Here is a 19719-nt window from a genome sequence, read left to right on the forward strand (position 1 = left end):
AATCAAATAGAAAACAGCAAAGGTCAGCCTGAGGTCAGTTCAGCCCACTGGGCTTGTTAACTCCTTTGTTAAATTTGTTTTGGCGTCAGTAGTGCATGCAGTTTATTGGATGCAAACAGAAACTATTATACAGGAAGTGTGCACTGTATAGGGGAATACAAATGTTAGACTTCCTTGTGCCACTATCTGGACGGAAATAGACGCTGAATTAAGAAGAAATTCAATTTTCATGGTCATATATTTCTTAACAATGAGGCACTGGCAGACCTGGGAGGAATGCAAAAAATACGCCCCTTCCATGCCATTTTCATCTGTGTTTCATTTACTCAGAAGGAAATGAAAGATTTTTCACATCGGTGTGTTTTAACAAAGGACACGGAAATAATACATTAACTAAATTTTATCCTTCATAACAATGACCATTAATCACTACGATCAAAGCAATGTATAAGGAATATTTCTTACAATCAATCATAAAGTATGCACAGTATAAACAAAAATAAAAACCATCCAATCCTAAAACAATACAATGTATTGCAAGCAAAAGTGGTTTAGGTGTTTCAGTTAAACCGTTACACACCTTATGCTTACAGGAACTATAACAGCTGCAAAAATAGTTGAATTAATCGATGAATGACCATGTAACATTGTTTTTACTTCATGTCGCACCCTAACATTAAATCCTCAATCAGTTTCCTCAATCACTCCTCAAAAGGGTTTGTTACAGTAAGTGTGTCTTTCAAATGAAAACAGAAACTTCCTCGTCATCTCTATATCAGAGGTAGTTAACAAGTCCTGGAAACAAGCAGGAAACCCTTCGCAAAGTCAATAAAGGTTTAATCATTGTCACTGATGCAAACAGGAGGGGTTTGCCTTCAGGGCTGCCTTCCAGCACGCCATTTTTGAAAGCCTTTTCCTAGAAAGCCACCTGTATCAGAAAGGATTAAGGTGTAATGGTAATCGTAAGGTGATGTGGTAAAAAGAGCAGTGACGGTATGGAGGATGCTGTGGTGCATGAATGGATCAAACACAGGACACTCACCGCCGTTTATGCCCCCTATTATTTTAAGACCTAGTTGACCTATTCTTTAAAAAAAACAAAAATGTTTTGGGCATGTTTAGGCAACACAACTACTTTTTTAAGTTAAGGCAACAAAATGTATGTTTAGGGTGTGTTATTGTAACGTCACTTCTCCCTGTGTGTGTAAAACACAGCTTCACGCCATTAACAACCTGATCCCATCGCGTTGACTTTCAATGGCACTGCATATCAGCTGTATCCTACATCTTTCACTGTACTCAAGATACTCCACAAAGCAAGATGTTATCAGCCACAACAAAATGTGTACATATTGTGAAGATTGTTTACAATTTGTGAACAATGCCGATGTACTGTTTGCTGCCATGTCCATATATGGCTGGGAGACATACAGACTTCCTGTGCCACACAGATTGCAGATCATGGAATCTTTGGAGCCTACGAGTGTGAGAACGTGTTGGCTTTCACCGTTATACAGTGACGAAGGTTTCAACTGATCATCTGGAAATAGTAGCTCTATCATAATTTTCCCCAAAATTGAAGCCAACCCATAACAATAAAGCAATGCTCCCCTCTTGAAGTTTTTTGAAGAGTACACCTAGTTTCCTAATATTATTTTCTGAAAATTAACATGATATGTTGTTCAAAAAGACACTGAAACCATGACTAAATAAACAGGAAATTCCAATTGTTATACGCCTTATCTATCTTAAGAATCAAGCAAAGTGGCCGACCTGGAAGGAATCTTCAGGATTCTATTCATCTTCATTCATTCATTCGTCCTTTAATTTTCTCAGAAAGAATGGTGATGATTATGTTGGTTGGCACACAGGTGCAGTTTTTCAAAGGAAACATAAACGTCACAAAACTAAATTGCTTTATATTGTCCCTCAAACTAATCACCGTCCATCTCTCTTATCAAAGCATTGATTAAAATGAACAGATTAAAGGATTGTAATGTCACCTTTTTTTTTTTTGGTGAGAGACCTTAAACTTGATCCCTTTATAACCTTTAACACAATTCATAATTTATGTTTCGCTTACAACAATGAAGTGACTACACACCTGCCAGGAAGGAACTAATGCACCCCTATATGAATGAATTATAGTAAACCATTGTTGTGTCCGTGTGTTATAATACGCCTTCACATTCACGTCTTTCGCAGATTTCAGGTAAGTAACTTAATAAAATCTTTTTGGAATTGACGATTAGGTCTACATTGTCACTACCAGAAAACTTCCCATGTTTAATAAAGCACTACAAATCAACAAAAGGAAAGGTCTGCCTTTGTCTTTGTCTGGTTCAACTCATTCACCACATTAGGCTTTTATTGTATGTAACAATAAAAGTCCATGCCAAAACAAATACATATCAGATTTTTTTTTATTGAGAAATCCCAAACAAAAATATTGATGTTTTTGATTAGCATTATAGTTTTATGGACGATTCTCTAAGTAGGGCTTTTCTCGTGATGACGTGCCTACTTGTAAATGGAGATCTCTATGAGGTTGTGATCTGGGTCTCTGAAGTACAGAGAGCTTATGCTGCCCACGGCTCCACTCCTCTCCACTGGGCCCTCCTCAATCTGGACCCCGCATGCCTTGAAAGGAAAAAGGAGGTGAATATGACATGTCAACACATTACAGACTACATCCTTCAATATGCAAAGGGACAATACCTGCAGGTGTGCAGCAACTGTAGGCAAAGAAGTCTTTGTAATTAGACAGAGGTCTTCAGAGCCTGAGGTCGGAAATTTGGCTTTGGGTTCAAATTCCTGGCCAACTTGATGTAGGTTTATTTTCTGTTGTCCAAAACCCAGGGCCTTACGATCCCCCTGTTGAAACAAGAGACTCGCATTGTGATAGGATACGAACACATGTCTGTCTGTTGTTTGAGAAGAACTCCTTTCATTAATAATCAGAGTCTGCCCCCTAGTGGAAATTAAATAAACTGTAGCTTTATACCCGAAACACAATACCTTGAAGGTGATCACCTTCATGCCAAGCACTGCAGAGTAGAAGTTGATGGTGTCCGGCACACTTTTCACTGTTAGGACAAAATGGTCCAGATGACTCACTTCAACGGGACACGAACTTTGAGGTCGGCATTGTAATGTTGTCGTAGAGAGGGTCTACACAATATTAAAATAAAATGCAGCAATTACGGTACTCTGTACACACAACCGCATAGCTATTACCCAGATGTATGAGGCGACTTCTCAAATGTACATCACATGTATTATTCTTCAACGTTGACCCATTAATATTAGATCAATGAGACCACATTGAAGATATCAATTGATCTCAACATACCTTGACATAGGCCAAATATAAGTTAGAGAAACGATTCCCAATCGTCCGGAGCGCCATCTCTTTTTCTTACTCACTTCCTTATTTGGCTGCTGCAATTTAAAACGCACATTACCGTAAGACACCACATCTGGTAACGGCTCAAATGTTATACCTGATATAGAACGCAGAAGCCTCCATATTATTTGCATTGGTGAGGCCATATCAGCAGGATTAATAAGAAGGCTAATTATGAATATATCAGCATGTTAAACACCAACACCTTCCGAGACACTACCAATTGCTTTGTGAATAAGACCAGAATTGTTATGTCCGCTTAATCAATAACTCCACAGAAAACCTGTCAAATTATATAACAGAGCATTTATCATTTCCCAATATGAAACTGTAAAACATGCCAGTTCATGTGGAAATATATTACCATACCGTCCTCCAATCACATCACGTTCAGAACTAATTGAAACAAAATACACACAAAAAGTAACAAGTATTTATTTAAGCGATCTTAACAGTCTACAATAGTTAAGGAATACTATACACATTTATATTATGGTTTGTGTTTATCTAATTTCAGGTTTCGTGTTTTTTTCTTTAAGTATTGCACACCGACATTCCAGATATGGAGCATTCACACGTGAAGCAGTACGGGAACAGAGTGAGTAAACATCTTAAGAGTCTTCCGCAGGGAAGAAATTTTACACTCAAAACATCTCAGGTTAGGAATGGAAGAATGGTACACTGAGGTAAGACCTGAACCCAACCGGCAGTCGGACAGGCCTACCGACACTTCATTTCATGTAGCTAGAGATACACGAATAGCACTTTATGCCATTACCGATTCAGACTACTTTATTTTAAAGTCTGAGAACAATTTCCAATACATTCTTTTTACACAGCTACAAAGAATTATGGCAGTATCAAGGTGATGGGAACGAGATGTTTGAAAACAGTCTTCTATATTGAAGAGAACCAACACGTGTGACGGGAAACATCCCATAATGTATGTTTCTGCAGAAAGTAGATGGAAAGTACTTGTTCTGACCTACTCTTGATACTTGACCTTAGTAATAAAGAAAAATCTTATTTTAAAACCTGGTGTTAAATTAATGCATGTATTGGAACATCTCTAATTGCAGAAATGGAAATAATTGTACTTGATAGTGTATAAAGATGCAATAAGATCCCAAAATAAACTCAAACATTCCAAAATAACTTTTTTGCACGTCTTGCCCCAAATACTGTACAACCTTCTACATTTTGTATTTAAAAGAATTCAACATTTGACAGTTCATGCCTCTCAAAAAAATATTGATACTTTCTTTCTTACATTTGACATATGAAGGGAAATTGACAGTACATAGCATCCTTTAGGAGTTCCATGTCCAAGTAGATGTTTAATCAGCTCCGTGTAAATCTGAGTATTTATAGATATGAAAAACTATGGGATACTCTTATTCATGACCCATATACTCAAATCCCACTCCCGTCACTCTCACAACCAAAACACCGTTATATTGATGGAAAGTATCTCTTCAATTTTTTTACTTTTGACTTTCAGGCGATGACTCTTCTTAACTGCATGCAGTGAAAAAATAGTTTCAAAACACTTTCAAACTTATGGGAATAAATAATAGTCACGGTCTATTAGGCACATATGAGCGCTAATACAAAATATTTTATAATATGAAGTGCTGAAACTACAAGCTGGTTTGTAGTCCCTGTAAAGTAATAATTTTGTCATTAAGAGACAAAACGGACAGACCCTGGGATAGAGCGCCTTGGCTTAGGACAATTGGGAAAAGAAGCAGATCACTAAGAATAAAAACAAAATTTTGGTTAATAAATACCGGAGATGCACCGCCGCCTAACCATAAGACATATCCGCCGACACTATTCTGCCAGGCATCCGGAGCCACCGCTCATCACTGCATTTGGGGGGGGGGGGGGGGGGGGGGGGGGAGGGGTGTACAAACACGTGGGGGGAAATAAAATTAAAATAACCAAAGCTGGGGAATAATTTCCCAACCACCTGTCACAGAAATGAGGCATTAGATACCCTAACTGAATGAAGAGGAAGGCCCACACGTCTCGTCAGAGTGCCACCGCCCGCTGTATCTCTGTATCTACACTGAAGCTCTGTTACATTACATTACACCACGCTCTCCCTGTTGGCCGACACGAGCACAGCCCGGCGGCAGATGGGACAGGTGGAGTTCTCCGAGAGCCAGCGGTCGATGCAGTGCACGTGGTACTCGTGGGAGCAGGGCAGCTTCCGCAGCTTGTTGCCCTCCGCGTACTCCGTTATGCACACGCTGCAAGTCTTCAGGGCGTCGCTCTCGCCAAAGTTACGCATCGCAAGGTTGTCGATCTGCTCTTTGGTCAACCCCTGCGGCTGGTCCTCGTCGTCGTCGTTGAGGAGGAAGAAGTGGGCGAGCCGGAGGAACGGCAGAGAGCTGGGCTCCTCCATGCTGATGGGGGGTCTGGGCCGAGCCCTGAAGCCCCCGCCTCCGCCACCAACCGCGCCTTCCCTCCCGGCCGGGCCGGAGGTCAGGCCTTCCTCTAAGTCCCTTTCCGCTGTCCGAGCCTCCCCTGCACTAACGGCGCCCACGGATGGCTCCTCCGCCACAGGCGCGCTCGCGCCTTCTGGGTTGTTGAGGGTCTCAGTCGGTTCTGCGGGCGTGCCGGCTCCGCGGTTTGAGTCCGAGGACTCTGAGTCGGAGTCCATGAGGTAGCTGAGCTCACCGAAGCCGGTCATGATCTGACGGATCATCGACTGGAGCGCCATGGAGGTTGCCTCGCCCAGGCCGGCGTCGGAGATCCTCCGTATGGGGATGCGGATGGTGCTGACGTAGGTCCTCACGCCAGCGCGCTCCGAGCGCGAGAAGGTCCTACGAAAGCCGCCCCGTTCACTCTCGTACAGGAAGGTATTGTTTGAGTTCTGGGAACGGGAGCGCGTGCGGTTCGCAATGCTGTCTCTTTGGCGGTACTCGCCTGGCCGCACGCGACGCACCTGGAGGTCCAGCATGATGGTGGGAGGCCGCCGACCCCCTGCCCCACCTTCTGCACCCGCGGCCTCTCCTTCTGGAGGTCCTGCACTCGGGGCCTCCGTCACGGGCGCCGCTTCCACCGCTGCCGGCTGCGCTTCGTACTCGGGATTGCTCTGCCTAGAGGGCACGTGTTGTCGAGTCCTAGAGCTGCCCTCGGCAGGTGCCACAGGGGCCGGGACGGGGCGGGGGGCATGGCGAAGGTGAGGAAGACCGTCCAGCCGCTCCAGGCTGAGAGGGGAGCGACTCCGGGCTGTGCGAGCCCTGGTTCTGCGGGGTTCTGGACTGGGACTGCGGGCTCTCCTTTGTGCTCGACGTGGGGGGGGGCTAGGGGGGGACTGGACCGGGGGCTCGGTGGGGGCAGGGATCGGGGGTTCTGGTAGCACCTCCTGCATCACAGCATCTTCAAATTCAGGCTCTGGCTCCACTATGACAGCCAACTCTTCTACGACTGGTTCCTCAACCACCTCCTCCACCTCCATGGACACAGCCTGTGGCTCAGGCTCAGCCTCGGCCTCAGGCACTGGTGATGCAGGCACCGGTGGTGGAGGTAGTGCTGGTGCAGTCACCCCTGCTGCAGGCGCTCCTGCTGCAGTCACACCTGCTGCAATTACACATACTGCAGGCACACCTGCTGCAGGCACACCTGCGGCAGTCACCCTTACTGCAGGAACACCTGCTGCTGCAGGCCCGGCTGCTGTAGTCCCACCTGCGGCAGTCACCCCTACTGCAGTCACTCCTGCTGCAGGCACAGCTGCTGAAGGCACCCCGGCTGCCGCGACCTCCCCTGTGGCCCCTGGAGCCTCCGGGGTCTCCTGCCCGCCCTCCGCCGCCGCTGCTGCCTGCTGCTCGGCCAGGCTGCGATTCACGTTGATTTCTAGACTGAAGCGGAAGTCGCCGCTGTTCGGGTTCGTTTGGCTCACGGCCCGCCATGACTGGTTGCCGCGGTGACCACTTCTCGTGGTGTTCCCCGTGCGCCGTACCGTGTTCAGCCAGTCCAACAGCGTGTCACCGTTGGAAGAGTCCTCTGAGCCCCCAGGGGTTTCTATGGAAATATGGAGGGAGGGATTTTTTAATATATTTTGTTGGAACATTTTTGTTAATTTCAACCACTTTTTAAAAAAAAACATTTTGTAGACTCACCACCAGTGGCTTCTCCAGTTTCAGTGCTGGGGCTGCTGTTCGGCGGATCTGGACCATCTTTGATTTGTTGAAGTCGACTCAAAAGCTCATCCTCTGTTACCTCACCTAGGGAAAAACAATGTTATTTAAATGTTTTTGTCAAGCATCGGTGGTCTTAGGTTTCATCTGCAGACATCTCACACAAATACCACTGTCAATGTAGACTTGCTTGACCTATATGCGTTGCAAAAATGTCCAAAAAAGAAGATAACAAATGTTTCTAATGGGATCGGCCTGGCCTCTTTTGTTGTACACAAAAACAGGACAGTACTGAAAGCCACCAGACTTACCAGGACAAGCCACTGCCCATTCAAAGCTCTCTCCTTGCACGTTGCCTTGCTAAAGGATGCGCGGAACTTACATTCCCCCTCCCACTGTCCTGGGACAGAAACGGACGGTGTCTTCACTCAGTAGACCACAGGTTGCTGCTTGTTTAGAATAGTGTCAATGAACTAAAACCAAAGACTTGTTTCCTTAATGAAATGTCCACAAAAACCAATAATATTTAACTAGAAGATGGCTAACTGGCAATCCAGAACCTAGACTGTTAAAACAATGCAATACCAATAGCAATACTGTGAATGTGTCATAGAACTACAAGACAACAAATACATTGATACACAAATGAGCTTGTCACAGGCCTGGTGAGAACCTGCCTCTGGTTTGATTTTTGGCCCATAATCATAGCTCATCCGGAGTTCAAATCAACACATCATCACATGAGCAACATTGAGCCTCAATTTAAACATTAGTCACCATCAGATGAGTGTTTATTACCTGGGGTGCCCAAAAGGTTGTTGTCCCTCATGAGGCGATAATCCTCATCGCTAAGATTATTGACAAACTGGTAGAAGGCCTCTTCCCTGTCCAGGCGGTCCAACTGTCTTCGCCGCTGTGATTCTGACTGGTCACTGCCACTTTGCTCTGAGCCGTCAGACCCCTCCATCGATACAGAAATGGAGAGAGGTCAAGGTTCCGCGACCAGGATCCAGTTACTGTGGGAGAGAGTAACAATGTGTCATTTCAACACATGCTGTATTGTGAAAACTGAGAAATGTCATCAGCAATGTTCACAGGATCTACTGACGGTTCTCAATCACAGCAGAGACATGGCAAACATTTGATGATATAAATAATGATAGAAAGAAGTATCGTTCCAAGGTTTGTACAAAGCTTGGATGAATCATGGACTACATCACACTCAATATGCACGTAGCCGAATTAACCATTTGCCCCGTTAAGCTTACCCATTTTACAGCATTTTCTGCTTTACAGAAAATCAGCACCTAGTTCTAAATTACATTTGGATCTGTAATTTGACAGTTGACTAAATAGATCCAGATATAATGCAATCTGAAGTCAAATGTATGGAGAGCCTACACCTCCAACGCAGGCTCTATCGTTTGTTTACAACATACAGACTAAATGGATATCGCAACATCACAAACAAACGCACACGTGTATGGCCTAGCTCGACTGAAAGACGCATAGCCAGTTATCTACTGAGTCTGAAGGCCCTGTGAGACAAGGAATTTGTCGTAATTGAGAAAAAACACAAAACAAAATGGCATCATCCAACCAGCCATTGCTACGCTAATGGTTTAGCCACCTAGCTTTGGTTCTCAGCCCATAGTAAGTTTCTATCGCATTAGCTGTTATTAGCTAGCACAACAACCCGTTCCCACAGCCATTTCCGAAAAGCTCAATAGAAAACCTTTCCATACATTTACTTCCACATCGTTATAACACAACCAACCCTCCAATGACCCGTAGTTTAACGTGGGCTACCTGGTTATATTCAAGTGACCAATACGAGCCATCAACCTGTAACAACCCAGGAGCTACCCTGGAGTTAGCATAGCGGTGCTACTCATCTGTGGCTAAAAGGTGCAACTTGGGGACGAGCAGCTGTTCACACCAACGCGTCCCTGGTCTTTAAACTATAACACGTCATTAGCAAAGGTTGTGCGGAATACATGGCCGCATTGAACTCTCACCAAGCAACGGCGTCGCTCTACAAATACATTATTAAAATGTGTTAGCAAACGTTAGCCCGAACCAGCGACGTCAAACAACGCTAATGACGATGATGACCGCTACCTTAGCATTAGCCGGCGAACTATTGATCATTTTGTACATATTAGGGTGTAACAGTGTAGAGCAAGTGGTGTTCATGTTACCTGTCGAGTCTGTGAGTGCCTTATTTGGACGTACTTGAAGGTGGTTTCTAAAAAAAAAACACTACGGATTTCGCTTGGGATAATAGTGGGCAATCTCAGGAGTCCATTTTCTCTTGTATAAAGCTTAGCAGTGATATTCCGGAAACTGGGGGAGAGCATGAGTATGGAAGGAGACGTTTGTTTCGGAATTCCGGGTACTTTCACTAAACTATAGCGCCACGGTGCGGGCGTAAAATATAATGCGTATGTCACATCGACACGTAACTGCTATAGATGACAATCGAACAAGCAGAAGATAGGATGTGTGCGCGTATTTCAAGACTCACGTTTTTAAATAATGGTAGCCTAGTAACATTCGTCAACTGATTAGGCCTAATACAAACGTCAAATATAGGTCACAAGAAATGTGTTGCTTTATACATTTCTTAAATGATATGTCTGTTTTGGAAAAACGTATGGCAAATCGGAATTTTCTTGTGGTCCTAGAATGTGATATTCTTTAGTCTTGAGTTATTGATATTTTCATTGTAGAACATATTTTAAGTAGGCCTATTGATTTGCCAGTTTTAATCCAATGATCTCATGTCAATAACCGATAGCTCACACATATTTGTGTTATGAGTGTGCCAAATCTTCTGCGTATGTATCTGACAAAAAAAAAGTATTCATGATGATCAGAATAGTAGCCCGTTTAAGTTTGAGTCAATTATACATATTTTTACTCAACAAAATCAAATATTATGAAGGGTTAGCTGGAAACCTTTTGTGTAGCCTATCACTTGGCTGACTGCACAGGATTAGCTAATTTCCTCTACTTCCTTTTTTTATTTTTTTAAAACAATCTGCTCTCTCTAAAAACACAATTTAGTACATTAGATAACTCAGGGGCCACCAGGCATCCGGATCCTGGACTGAAACATGTGACATGCTACCTGATCAGTTGCACCACACATTACAATACATGCTGTTTTCTTTAATTCCCCGCCCTATTTGCTATGGATGACTTAAGAGCAACAACAAAGCTAATACTACCTGACTGACTGATTATTTTTGGGAGCACATCACAGGGTGTGTTTATGATGTGAGGCAGATTCTTCCACTCCAATTAAGCATGCCAAAATGTGTTCTACAGCAGCCCGCAGCAGAGTTATGGATGAGCATCACTCTCGCAATGCCTGACCCTGTGTGCTAATTAGTTATGGCATGAGCCAAGCTAGGAGTTGGGCAGAAATGATATGCCTTTTGTCTCAGAATCCTCAGATTAACACCTTGGTATCGCGTGTAGTTGGCGTGCCTTCTTCTTATGAAACAATGTAGTTGCCATTGTGTTATTTAAACAATATGTTGACATACTATATTCTGCTATTTGTTTAACTGATTAATATGTTAAACACATTTAAACTTTATGCAATCATTCTTCTTTCTTTTACGCAATCAGTAAGGCATATAGATGCCGTGGAAAGAGGTATTCTTGAATGCACAGTCGTTTTATGTAATTTATCATGAGTGGAAAAAACACAACCCGACTCTCTTCAGAAAGCAGCATTCAGAATCGTATTTTTATTTATATAAGTACTCCATAAAAATTATTAAAAAACTAAGAAAGTTACCAAGATTACATTATCACCATACATCCTTGATCACAAATATTTAAAACCTTTGCAAAAGTTACAAAAAAACAACCAAAAGAAAAAACAAAATTATTCATTAGTATCTATAAAACAGCAAATTCTTCACAAATAAGATTTTTTTGCAAGTAATTTTTTCTTTCCTTATTTGTGTTTTACACAGTAACACAACAGTCTCACAACAAGGTCATGGTCTTATAACAAAACTTCCAACAAAATGTAAATATTTCTTGTTTTCTGTCAATACTTTCATATTTTGGTTTTTAAACCAGAAACTTGTCGTCGAATATCCTTTCCACTGCCTGTAGTAAATTAGTTTCTAGAGGCAGTGGAAAGGACTGCTTCCCTTCCGGCCGGGCCAGAGGTCAGGCTTTCCTCTAAGTCCCTCTCCCCCCGTTACGCGTCGCGAGGTTGTTGATCTGCTCTTTGGTCAACCCCTGCGTCGTCGTCGTTGAGGAGGAAGAAGTGGGCGAGCCGGAGGAACGGCAGAGAGCTGGGCTCCTCCATGCTGATGGGGGGTCTGGGCCGAGCCCTGAAGCGCCCGCCTCCGCCACCAACCGCGCCTTCCCTCCCGGCCGGGCCGGAGGTCAGGCCTTCCTCTAAGTCCCTTTCCACTGTCCGAGCCTCCCCTGCACTAACGGCGCCCACGGATGGCTCCTCCGCCACAGGCGCGCTCGCGCCTTCTGGGTTGTTGAGGGTCTCGGATGGTTCTGCGGGCGTGCCGGCTCCGCGGTTTAAGTCAGAGGACTCTGAGTCGGAGTCCATGAGGTAGCTGAGCTCACCGAAGCCGGTCATGATCTGACGGATCATCGACTGGAGCGCCATGGAGGTTGCCTCGCCCAGGCCGGCGTCGGAGATCCTCCGGATGGGGATGCGGATGGTGCTGACGTAGGTCCTCACGCCAGCGTGCTCCGAGCGCGAGAAGGTCCTACGAAAGCCGCCCCGTTCACTCTCGTACAGGAAGGTATTGTTTGAGTTCTGGGAACGGGAGCGCGTGCGGTTCGCAATGCTGTCTCTTTGGCGGTACTCGCCTGGCCGAGGTCCTGCACTCGGGGCCTCCGCCGCGGGCGCCGCCTCCACCGCTGCCGGCTGCGCTTCATACTCAGGATTGCTCTGCCTAGAGGGCACGTGTTGTCGAGTCCTAGAGCTGCCCTCGGCAGGTGCCACAGGGGCCGGGACGGGGCGGGGGGCATGGCGAAGGTGAGGAAGACCATCCAGCCGCTCCAGGCTGAGAGGGGAGCGACTCCGGGCTGTGCGAGCCCTGGTTCTGCGGGGTTCTGGACTGGGACTGCGGGCTCTCCTTTGTGCTCGACGTTGGGGGGGGCTAGGGGGAGACTGGACCGGGGGCTCGGTGGTGGCAGGGACAAGGGGTTCTAGTAGCACCTCCTGCATCACAGCATCATCAAATTCAGGCTCTGGCTCCACTATGACAGCCAACTCTTCTACGACTGGTTCCTCAACCACCTCCTCCACCTCCATGGACACAGCCTGTGGCTCAGGCTCAGCCTCGGCCTCAGGCACTGGTGATGCAGGCACCGGTGGTGGAGGTATTGCTGGTGTAGTCACCACTGCTGCAGGCACACCTGCTGAAGGCACACCTGCGGCAGTCACCCTTACTGCAGGAACACCTGCTGCTGCAGGCCCGGCTGCTGTAGTCCCACCTGCAGCAGTCACCCCTACTGAAGTCACTCCTGCTGCAGGCACAGCTGCTGAAGGCACCCCGGCTGCCGCGACCTCCCCTGTGGCCCCTGGAGCCTCCGGGGTCTCCTGCCCGCCCTCCGCCGCCGCTGCTGCCTGCTGCTCGGCCAGGCTGCGATTCACGTTGATTTCTAGACTGAAGCGGAAGTCGCCGCTGTTCGGGTTCGTTTGGCTCACGGCCCGCCATAACTGGTTGCCGCGGTGACCACTTCTCGTGGTGTTCCCCGTGCGCCGTACCGTGTTCAGCCAGTCCAACAGCGTGTCACCGTTGGAAGAGTCCTCTGAGCCCCCTGGGGTTTCTATGGCAATATGGAAGGAGGGATAGTTTAAATATATTTTGGCTTGAAGATTTTTTGCTAATTTCAACCACTTTAAAAAAAAAACATTTTGTAGACTCACCACTAGTGGCTTCTCCAGTTTCAATGCTGGGGCTGCTATTCTGTGGTTCTGGACCATCTTTGATTTGTTGAAGTACACTCAAAAGCTCATCCTCTGTTACCTCACCTAGGGAAAAAAATGTTATTTAAATGTTTTTGTCAAGCATTGGTGGTCTTAGGTTTCATCTGCAGACATCTCATACAAATACCACTGTCAATGTAGACTTGCTTGACCTATATGCATTGCAAAAATGTCCAACAAAAAAGATAACAAATGTTTCTAATTGGATCGGCCTGTAGAGCAGTTTGGTCTTTTGTTTTACACAAAAACAGGACAGTACTGAAAGCCACCAGACTTACCAGGACAAGCCACTGCCCATTCAAAGCTCTCTCCTTGCACGTTGCCTTGCTAAAGGATGCGCAGAACTTACATTCCCCCTCCCACTGTCCTGGGACAGAAATGGACGGTGTCTTCACCCAGTAGACCACAGGTTGCTGCTTGTTTAGAATAGTGTCAATGTACTAAAACCAAAGACTTGTTTCCTTAATGAAATGTCCCAAAAAACAATAATATTTAACTAGAAGATGGCTAACTGGCAATCCAGAACCCAGGCTGTTAAACCAATGCAATAGCAATACTGTGAATGTGTCATAGAACTACAAGACAACAAATACATTGATACACAAATGAGCTTGTCACATGCCTGGTGAGAACCTGCCTCTGGTTTGTTTTGTGGCCCATAATCATAGCTCATCAGAAGTTCAAATCAACACATCATCACATGAGCAACATTGGGGCTCAGGTTAAAAATGTTAGACACCATCAGATGAGTGTTTATTACCTGGGGAGCCCAAAAGGTTGTTGTCCCTCATGAGGCGATAATCTTCATCGCTAAGATTATTGACAAACTGGTAGAAGGCCTCTTCCCTATCCAGGCGGTCCAACTGTCTTCGCCGCTGTGATTCTGACTGGTCACTGCCACTTTGCTCTGAGCCGTCAGACCCCTCCATCGATACAGAAATGGAGAGAGGTCAAGGTTCCGCGACCAGGATCCAGTTACTGTGGGAAAGAGAAGCAATGGGTCATTTCAACACTTGCTGTATTGGGAAAAATGAGAAATGTCATCAGCGATGTTCAAAGGATCTACTGATGGTTCATAATCACAGCAGAGACATGGCAAACATTTGATGCTATAAATAATGATATAAAGAACTATCGTTCCAGGGTTTGTACAAAGCTTGGATGAATCATGGACTACATCACACTCAATATGCACGTACCCGAATTAACCATTTGCCCCGTTAAGCTTACCAATTTTACAGCATTTTCTGGTTTACAGAAAATCAACACCCAGTTCTAAATTACATTTGGATCTGTAATGTGACATATATTACTAAATAGATCGAGATATAATGCAATCTAAAGCCAAATGTATGGAGAGCCTACACCTCCAACGCAGGCTGTATCGTTTGTTTACAACATACAGACAAAATGGATATCGCAAAATCACAAACACATGCACACGCAGGGTCGTCGTTAGGCCTATTTTGGGGGGCTAAGCCCCCACAAGATGTTCAAAAGCCCCACCTACAAAAAATATATATATAGTTTTATTTTTTTCCTTTACAAAAAAAAAAATCTTTTTGTCAAGGAAATCGTAATACAATATACATCGCCATACAAAGAGTTGAAATAAATACTAATACAATGAGAAGTTGCCTTTAATTTGGATTAAAATTGCATTGATGTATACATTTTCTAACCTATTTTCCTTGAACTCACCCCAATATGTAGACTTAAATCAAACCAACTCTTTAATTTGTTGTTAAAAGGAGGACATCCTGAAGACTCAGGAGAGGGAAACAGGAGGTCTTAAGGCAAGTAAAGAAAAGAGAGTGAGCCAGAAAACACTCTTTTATTTTTAAATAATAAACAACGACTAGCCAATTCATAATAAATGATGAATTAAAGAACCACTTCAAAGATGTGTTGAAAAAAAGCACTGCTGGGGCTAATGATGTGTTCCTGAATCCTCGGACCCCAGCCTTCCGAGTCGGAAGTCGGGAAATCTCCCAGCTCTCTTGAGGCATTTCTCGCCCCCTTTTTGTCTTCATTTCTTGGAATTCTGAGAGTAGACCGAGAGTAGTGATGGCGCTCTCAACAAAAATGGCTGCGCCCGTGAAGAGATTTATTAGGGGTCCGAGCAGTGAAGCTGCTTGGTCCCCTATTGTTTCTGGAACGTTTTTTTTTTTTCCCTCAAATTCTGTAAAAGTCATGCTGCAGCCTATACCGTAAGTCGAAAACTCCTGAAATTCATCAGACAACATTCCGACTCATTCGTTTCCAAGAATCTGACTGCCAAGACAGAGTATGGCATTAGGGGAACTTCTTCGGTAACCATTTTTCCTTCATAATTAACTCTGTCATATTTCGATTTCTTCCGTTAGTGTTCTTGACTACAAAGGTTTAATTTCCCCAGAATTGCAAAGATTCAGGTATACGCTTTTAAGAAAGCCCTGAATTCACTTGAGAAATGTGTGCTTGTAGGTTTCTGGATGTTGTATGCTTATCAATAGACATTTTGACCATGTGAACGAGGCTGCAGTTCAGGTTTATCAGTGGCTCAGTGGGATAATGCCTTGTACAGGTGATCCTTAGGTTGAGAGCAAGAATCCCGATTATAGCATACTGAACATGACATTCGGGCATTGCTTTGCAGCTCACCTGAAAGCCGAGGCACAGTATTGCAATAAGTGGAACATCTTCATCAACATCCTTTCCTTCATAATTATTTGTCATATTTATATATCTTTCATTAGTGTGTTCTTGACTTTTAATTTTGCTCGGACCCAGCACTCGAGTTGAGGGGGGATGAGGGGGGATGGCATACCCCTTTGGAATTAAAATGATCAAAATCATCCCCCTTCTGAAACAGCCATCTCCTCTTCCCATCCCCGAGACAGACGCTGGTAGCGTGAAGCTGTCTCTGCATCTTAGACATCGCTTCCGCAGGCAACTCTGTCCCGTTTTCTCCCTTTCATTCTAACCCGTGAGCAACGCTAGTCTCCCTTCTCTGCCGAAAGCATTTTTGAAAAAGAACAAGAAGAATCTGTTTTTAAAGTCCTTAAATGTGATGCATGCCTCCGAATCGTGTGATGCGTCCGATCAGCTGGGTTTTTTTTTGGGATAAAATATATAATAATCAGTGTTGGGCAAGTTACTTTAAATTAGTGACTTAGTTACAGTTACTAGTTACTTCTTTCAAAAGTAACTCAGTTACTTTAAGTTACTCGTTACTTTCAAGGTAACTAGTTACTAGGGAAAGTAACTTTTTTTTCTGAATTATCTTATTAATGTATTAATGTGGCAATGGACCTCCCTAACTGGATAGTTAGGGAGGCTGCCAGTCCTCTGGCTTGCTTACATGTAAGTCCTATCCTACCACAAGCGCAATGCGCCACCTAGTGACCTGAACGTGCCATAGCAGTGTAGTAGTGTGAGTGCAAATGAATGAAATATTTCCATTGTTTCCAACTGTTTCCAACCCTCTACAAATGCACACACCAATTATTTTGGGGTTGATGTGGCATAGTGTTCGACAAAACAACTGTAAAATTTGATCATTGTACCCAGTATCACTACGATGAAGCAGTGGATCAACAAAACACAACATACAGTATGTTTTGAAACTTTTGATAGGCATATTTATTGTAGCCATTGAAACAGGTACAAAGTATAGTTTTGGCAGTGCAAAAATTAAACTGTGCCTCCGACCATTTAGCAACTGTAGGACTCAATAATAGTGCAAAACTGATACAATAGATGTTTACAATGTAAACACAGTGAGGTTTATCCGTTCTTTGTAACCTTAACACAAAACAGCTAAACTCCACCAACTGGAGACCTCATCATCAATAATGATGGGCAAACTTAAAAGTATTTTCAGCCTCACAAAGAGAAACTAAATAAATAAAAAGTACTTTCAGCCTCACAAACATAGTTAATGTTTAACAAAAATAATATTTCCTCCACTCTGGCCATTTAGATAAATAAAACAACTGATGAAATCAATAATGGTGGATAAAGTGCTTTAGTAGTCTATGTTAGTATGTCTATGTCTATATCAGTCTTTGTCCATACATTTGTTTAGCTGTGTCTGGGTTATAGACTTATAGGCTTTGTAAAATCAAGCTTTCGTTGTTTGGCTGGAGTGGCTTCTCATTTAGCGTCGGCGGAGCTGACGTTAGCAGCAGCATCACCAGTGTTACCTTCAGGGTCTTTTTCAACTAGCTTGGTAGATGCGTGTTGTTTCTGAAGATGTTTCATCAGATTAGAATTGCTAGTTTTTGATGTGGCTAGAGTTTTCGAACCTCCACATAGATGACAGGTCACCAAAATATTCCTTATGTCTATTACCGTCAGAAAGGAAAAATAATGTGCATATTTCCATGAGAAATACAACGCCTTGACTGTCGTCAACTGCCGCCATTGTTTTAATTCATTTACTTGTGCGTCGCTGCGTCACATGACTCACGTCCGCTTCACGTCCACCACGGAAACTGTATTCCTGGGTTATGCACGTGAAGTAACGAGTAACGAGCCTGTTTAAATCGCAGTAACGATTAACGCGTTACTGATTTTGACAAAGTAATTAGTTACAGTGCTCGTTACGGCAAAAGTAACGTAGTTACTGTAACGCATTACTTAATAACGCGTTAGTCCCAACACTGATAATAATATAATAATAATAATAATAATAATAATAATAATAATAATAATAATAATAATAATAATAATAGTTATACAAATAATAATAATTATTACACCGTTGGTCTCCCACCATATCCAATGTCATCAGCACAAATGATCTGTCCCTAAAAGTTAAAATCCACCATCCCCCCTGGCTTGTTTTTACAACTCGACCACTTCAGGTCACCAATTCATGCATTGCAAGGTCTTGCTGTGCATGCATACAATGTAAAGTTGTGTTGTTTGTTTTCGGGCTGGTTTGCTAAAGAGGCGAATGTATCTAACAATAAACAACGACTAGCCAATTTCATGACACAATCACAAAGACGAACGGAAACGCTATGAATGCTCAGAGACCGGAAATTAGGTAAAAAGTCGGAAGGCTGGCGTCCGAGGATTCAGGAACACACCACAAGCTCCCCCAGCCTCTAAATCCTAGTGACGTCCCTGTGCACACATGTATGGCCTAACTCGACTGAAAGACGCAAAGCCAGTAATCTATTGAGTCTGAAGAGTCCATGTGAGACCGGGAATTGGTCATATTAGCACAGGTTGTGCTGAACACACTGCCGAATTGAATAGCAAACGTAAGCCTGAACCAGCGACGTCAAACAATACTAATGACGATGATGACCACTACCTTAGCGTTAGCCGGCGAACTATTGATCATTTTATACATAGTAGGGCGTAACAGTGTAGAGCAAGTGGTGTTCATGTTACCTGTCGAGTCTGTTAATGCCTTATTTGGACGCACTTCAACGTGGTTTCTAAAAAACACTACGGATTTGGCTTGGATAATAGTGGGCAATCTCAGAAGTCCATTTTCTCTTGTATAAAGCTTAGCTGTTTATATTCCGGAAACTAGGGGAGAGCATGAGTACGGAAGGAGATGTTTGTTTCGGTTTCAGTCCGTCTGTGCCCGGTACCTTCTCAACAAGCAGGTCCGCCTGCATCCAGAGGGGGCGCCAATGAGGGCGCAGATGATTTTTTTTTTTTTAACTGCTCGTGGCACCCCCAGCGTGTCATCAAAAAATGGTTCGCCCGTGCCCAGAACCGCCCCTGGTGTTGTTAGCATGCCAATTCTTCAATGGCTATATGTATCTGACAAAAAAAAAGTATTCATGATTATCAGTACAGTAGCCCGTTTAACTTTAATTAATTGTACATATTTTTACTCAACAAAATCATATAGAATGAAGGGTTATACTAGCTGGAAACCTTTTGTGTATCACTTGGCTGGATACCAGCTCTGGTTGCACAAGATAAGTCAATTTCTGCTACTTCCCTTTTTTCTTATTTTAAAACATTCTGCTCTCTCTAAAAACACAATTTACTCAATTAGAGAACTCAGGGGCCACCAGGCATCCGGATCCTGGACTGGAACATATGACATGCTGCCTGATCAGTTGCACCACACATTACAATACATGCTGTCTTCTTTAATTCCCCCCCTTATTCGCTATGGATGACTTAAGAGCAACAAGAAAGCTGATAATACCTGACTAACTGAT

The 19719-nt window shown here is 44.0% G+C and overlaps 3 protein-coding genes across 3 annotated transcripts; all 3 read right to left on the reverse strand.

The window, feature by feature from the left end:
• Positions 1 to 2405: 2405 nt before the first annotated feature.
• LOC307081894 (glyoxalase domain-containing protein 5-like) lies at positions 2406 to 3418 on the reverse strand. The gene is made up of 4 exons (XM_079745265.1): positions 3353 to 3418; positions 3019 to 3171; positions 2719 to 2874; positions 2406 to 2640 (listed from the first exon to the last, which is right to left on the reverse strand). The coding sequence occupies exons 1-4, from the start codon at positions 3407 to 3409 to the stop codon at positions 2521 to 2523; spliced, it is 486 nt and encodes a 161-aa protein (XP_079601391.1). The 5' UTR covers positions 3410 to 3418; the 3' UTR covers positions 2406 to 2520.
• Positions 3419 to 3825: 407 nt separating this feature from the next.
• LOC307081446 (E3 ubiquitin-protein ligase RLIM-like) lies at positions 3826 to 9886 on the reverse strand. Its single transcript, XM_079744624.1, has 4 exons — positions 9756 to 9886; positions 8353 to 8570; positions 7537 to 7641; positions 3826 to 7438 (listed from the first exon to the last, which is right to left on the reverse strand). The coding sequence occupies exons 2-4, from the start codon at positions 8519 to 8521 to the stop codon at positions 5499 to 5501; spliced, it is 2214 nt and encodes a 737-aa protein (XP_079600750.1). The 5' UTR covers positions 8522 to 8570; positions 9756 to 9886; the 3' UTR covers positions 3826 to 5498.
• Positions 9887 to 11384: 1498 nt separating this feature from the next.
• Positions 11385 to 19053, reverse strand: LOC307081691 (E3 ubiquitin-protein ligase RNF12-B-like). The gene is made up of 4 exons (XM_079744950.1): positions 18929 to 19053; positions 14301 to 14518; positions 13481 to 13585; positions 11385 to 13380 (listed from the first exon to the last, which is right to left on the reverse strand). Exons 2-4 carry the CDS (start codon positions 14467 to 14469, stop codon positions 11780 to 11782), a joined length of 1875 nt encoding a protein of 624 aa, XP_079601076.1. The 5' UTR covers positions 14470 to 14518; positions 18929 to 19053; the 3' UTR covers positions 11385 to 11779.
• Between the last annotated feature and the right edge of the window lie 666 nt (positions 19054 to 19719).

This window comes from Pollachius pollachius, assembly GCF_949987615.1.
Source record: "Pollachius pollachius genome assembly, chromosome: 10".
NCBI classification, from domain to species: Eukaryota; Metazoa; Chordata; class Actinopteri; order Gadiformes; family Gadidae; genus Pollachius; species Pollachius pollachius.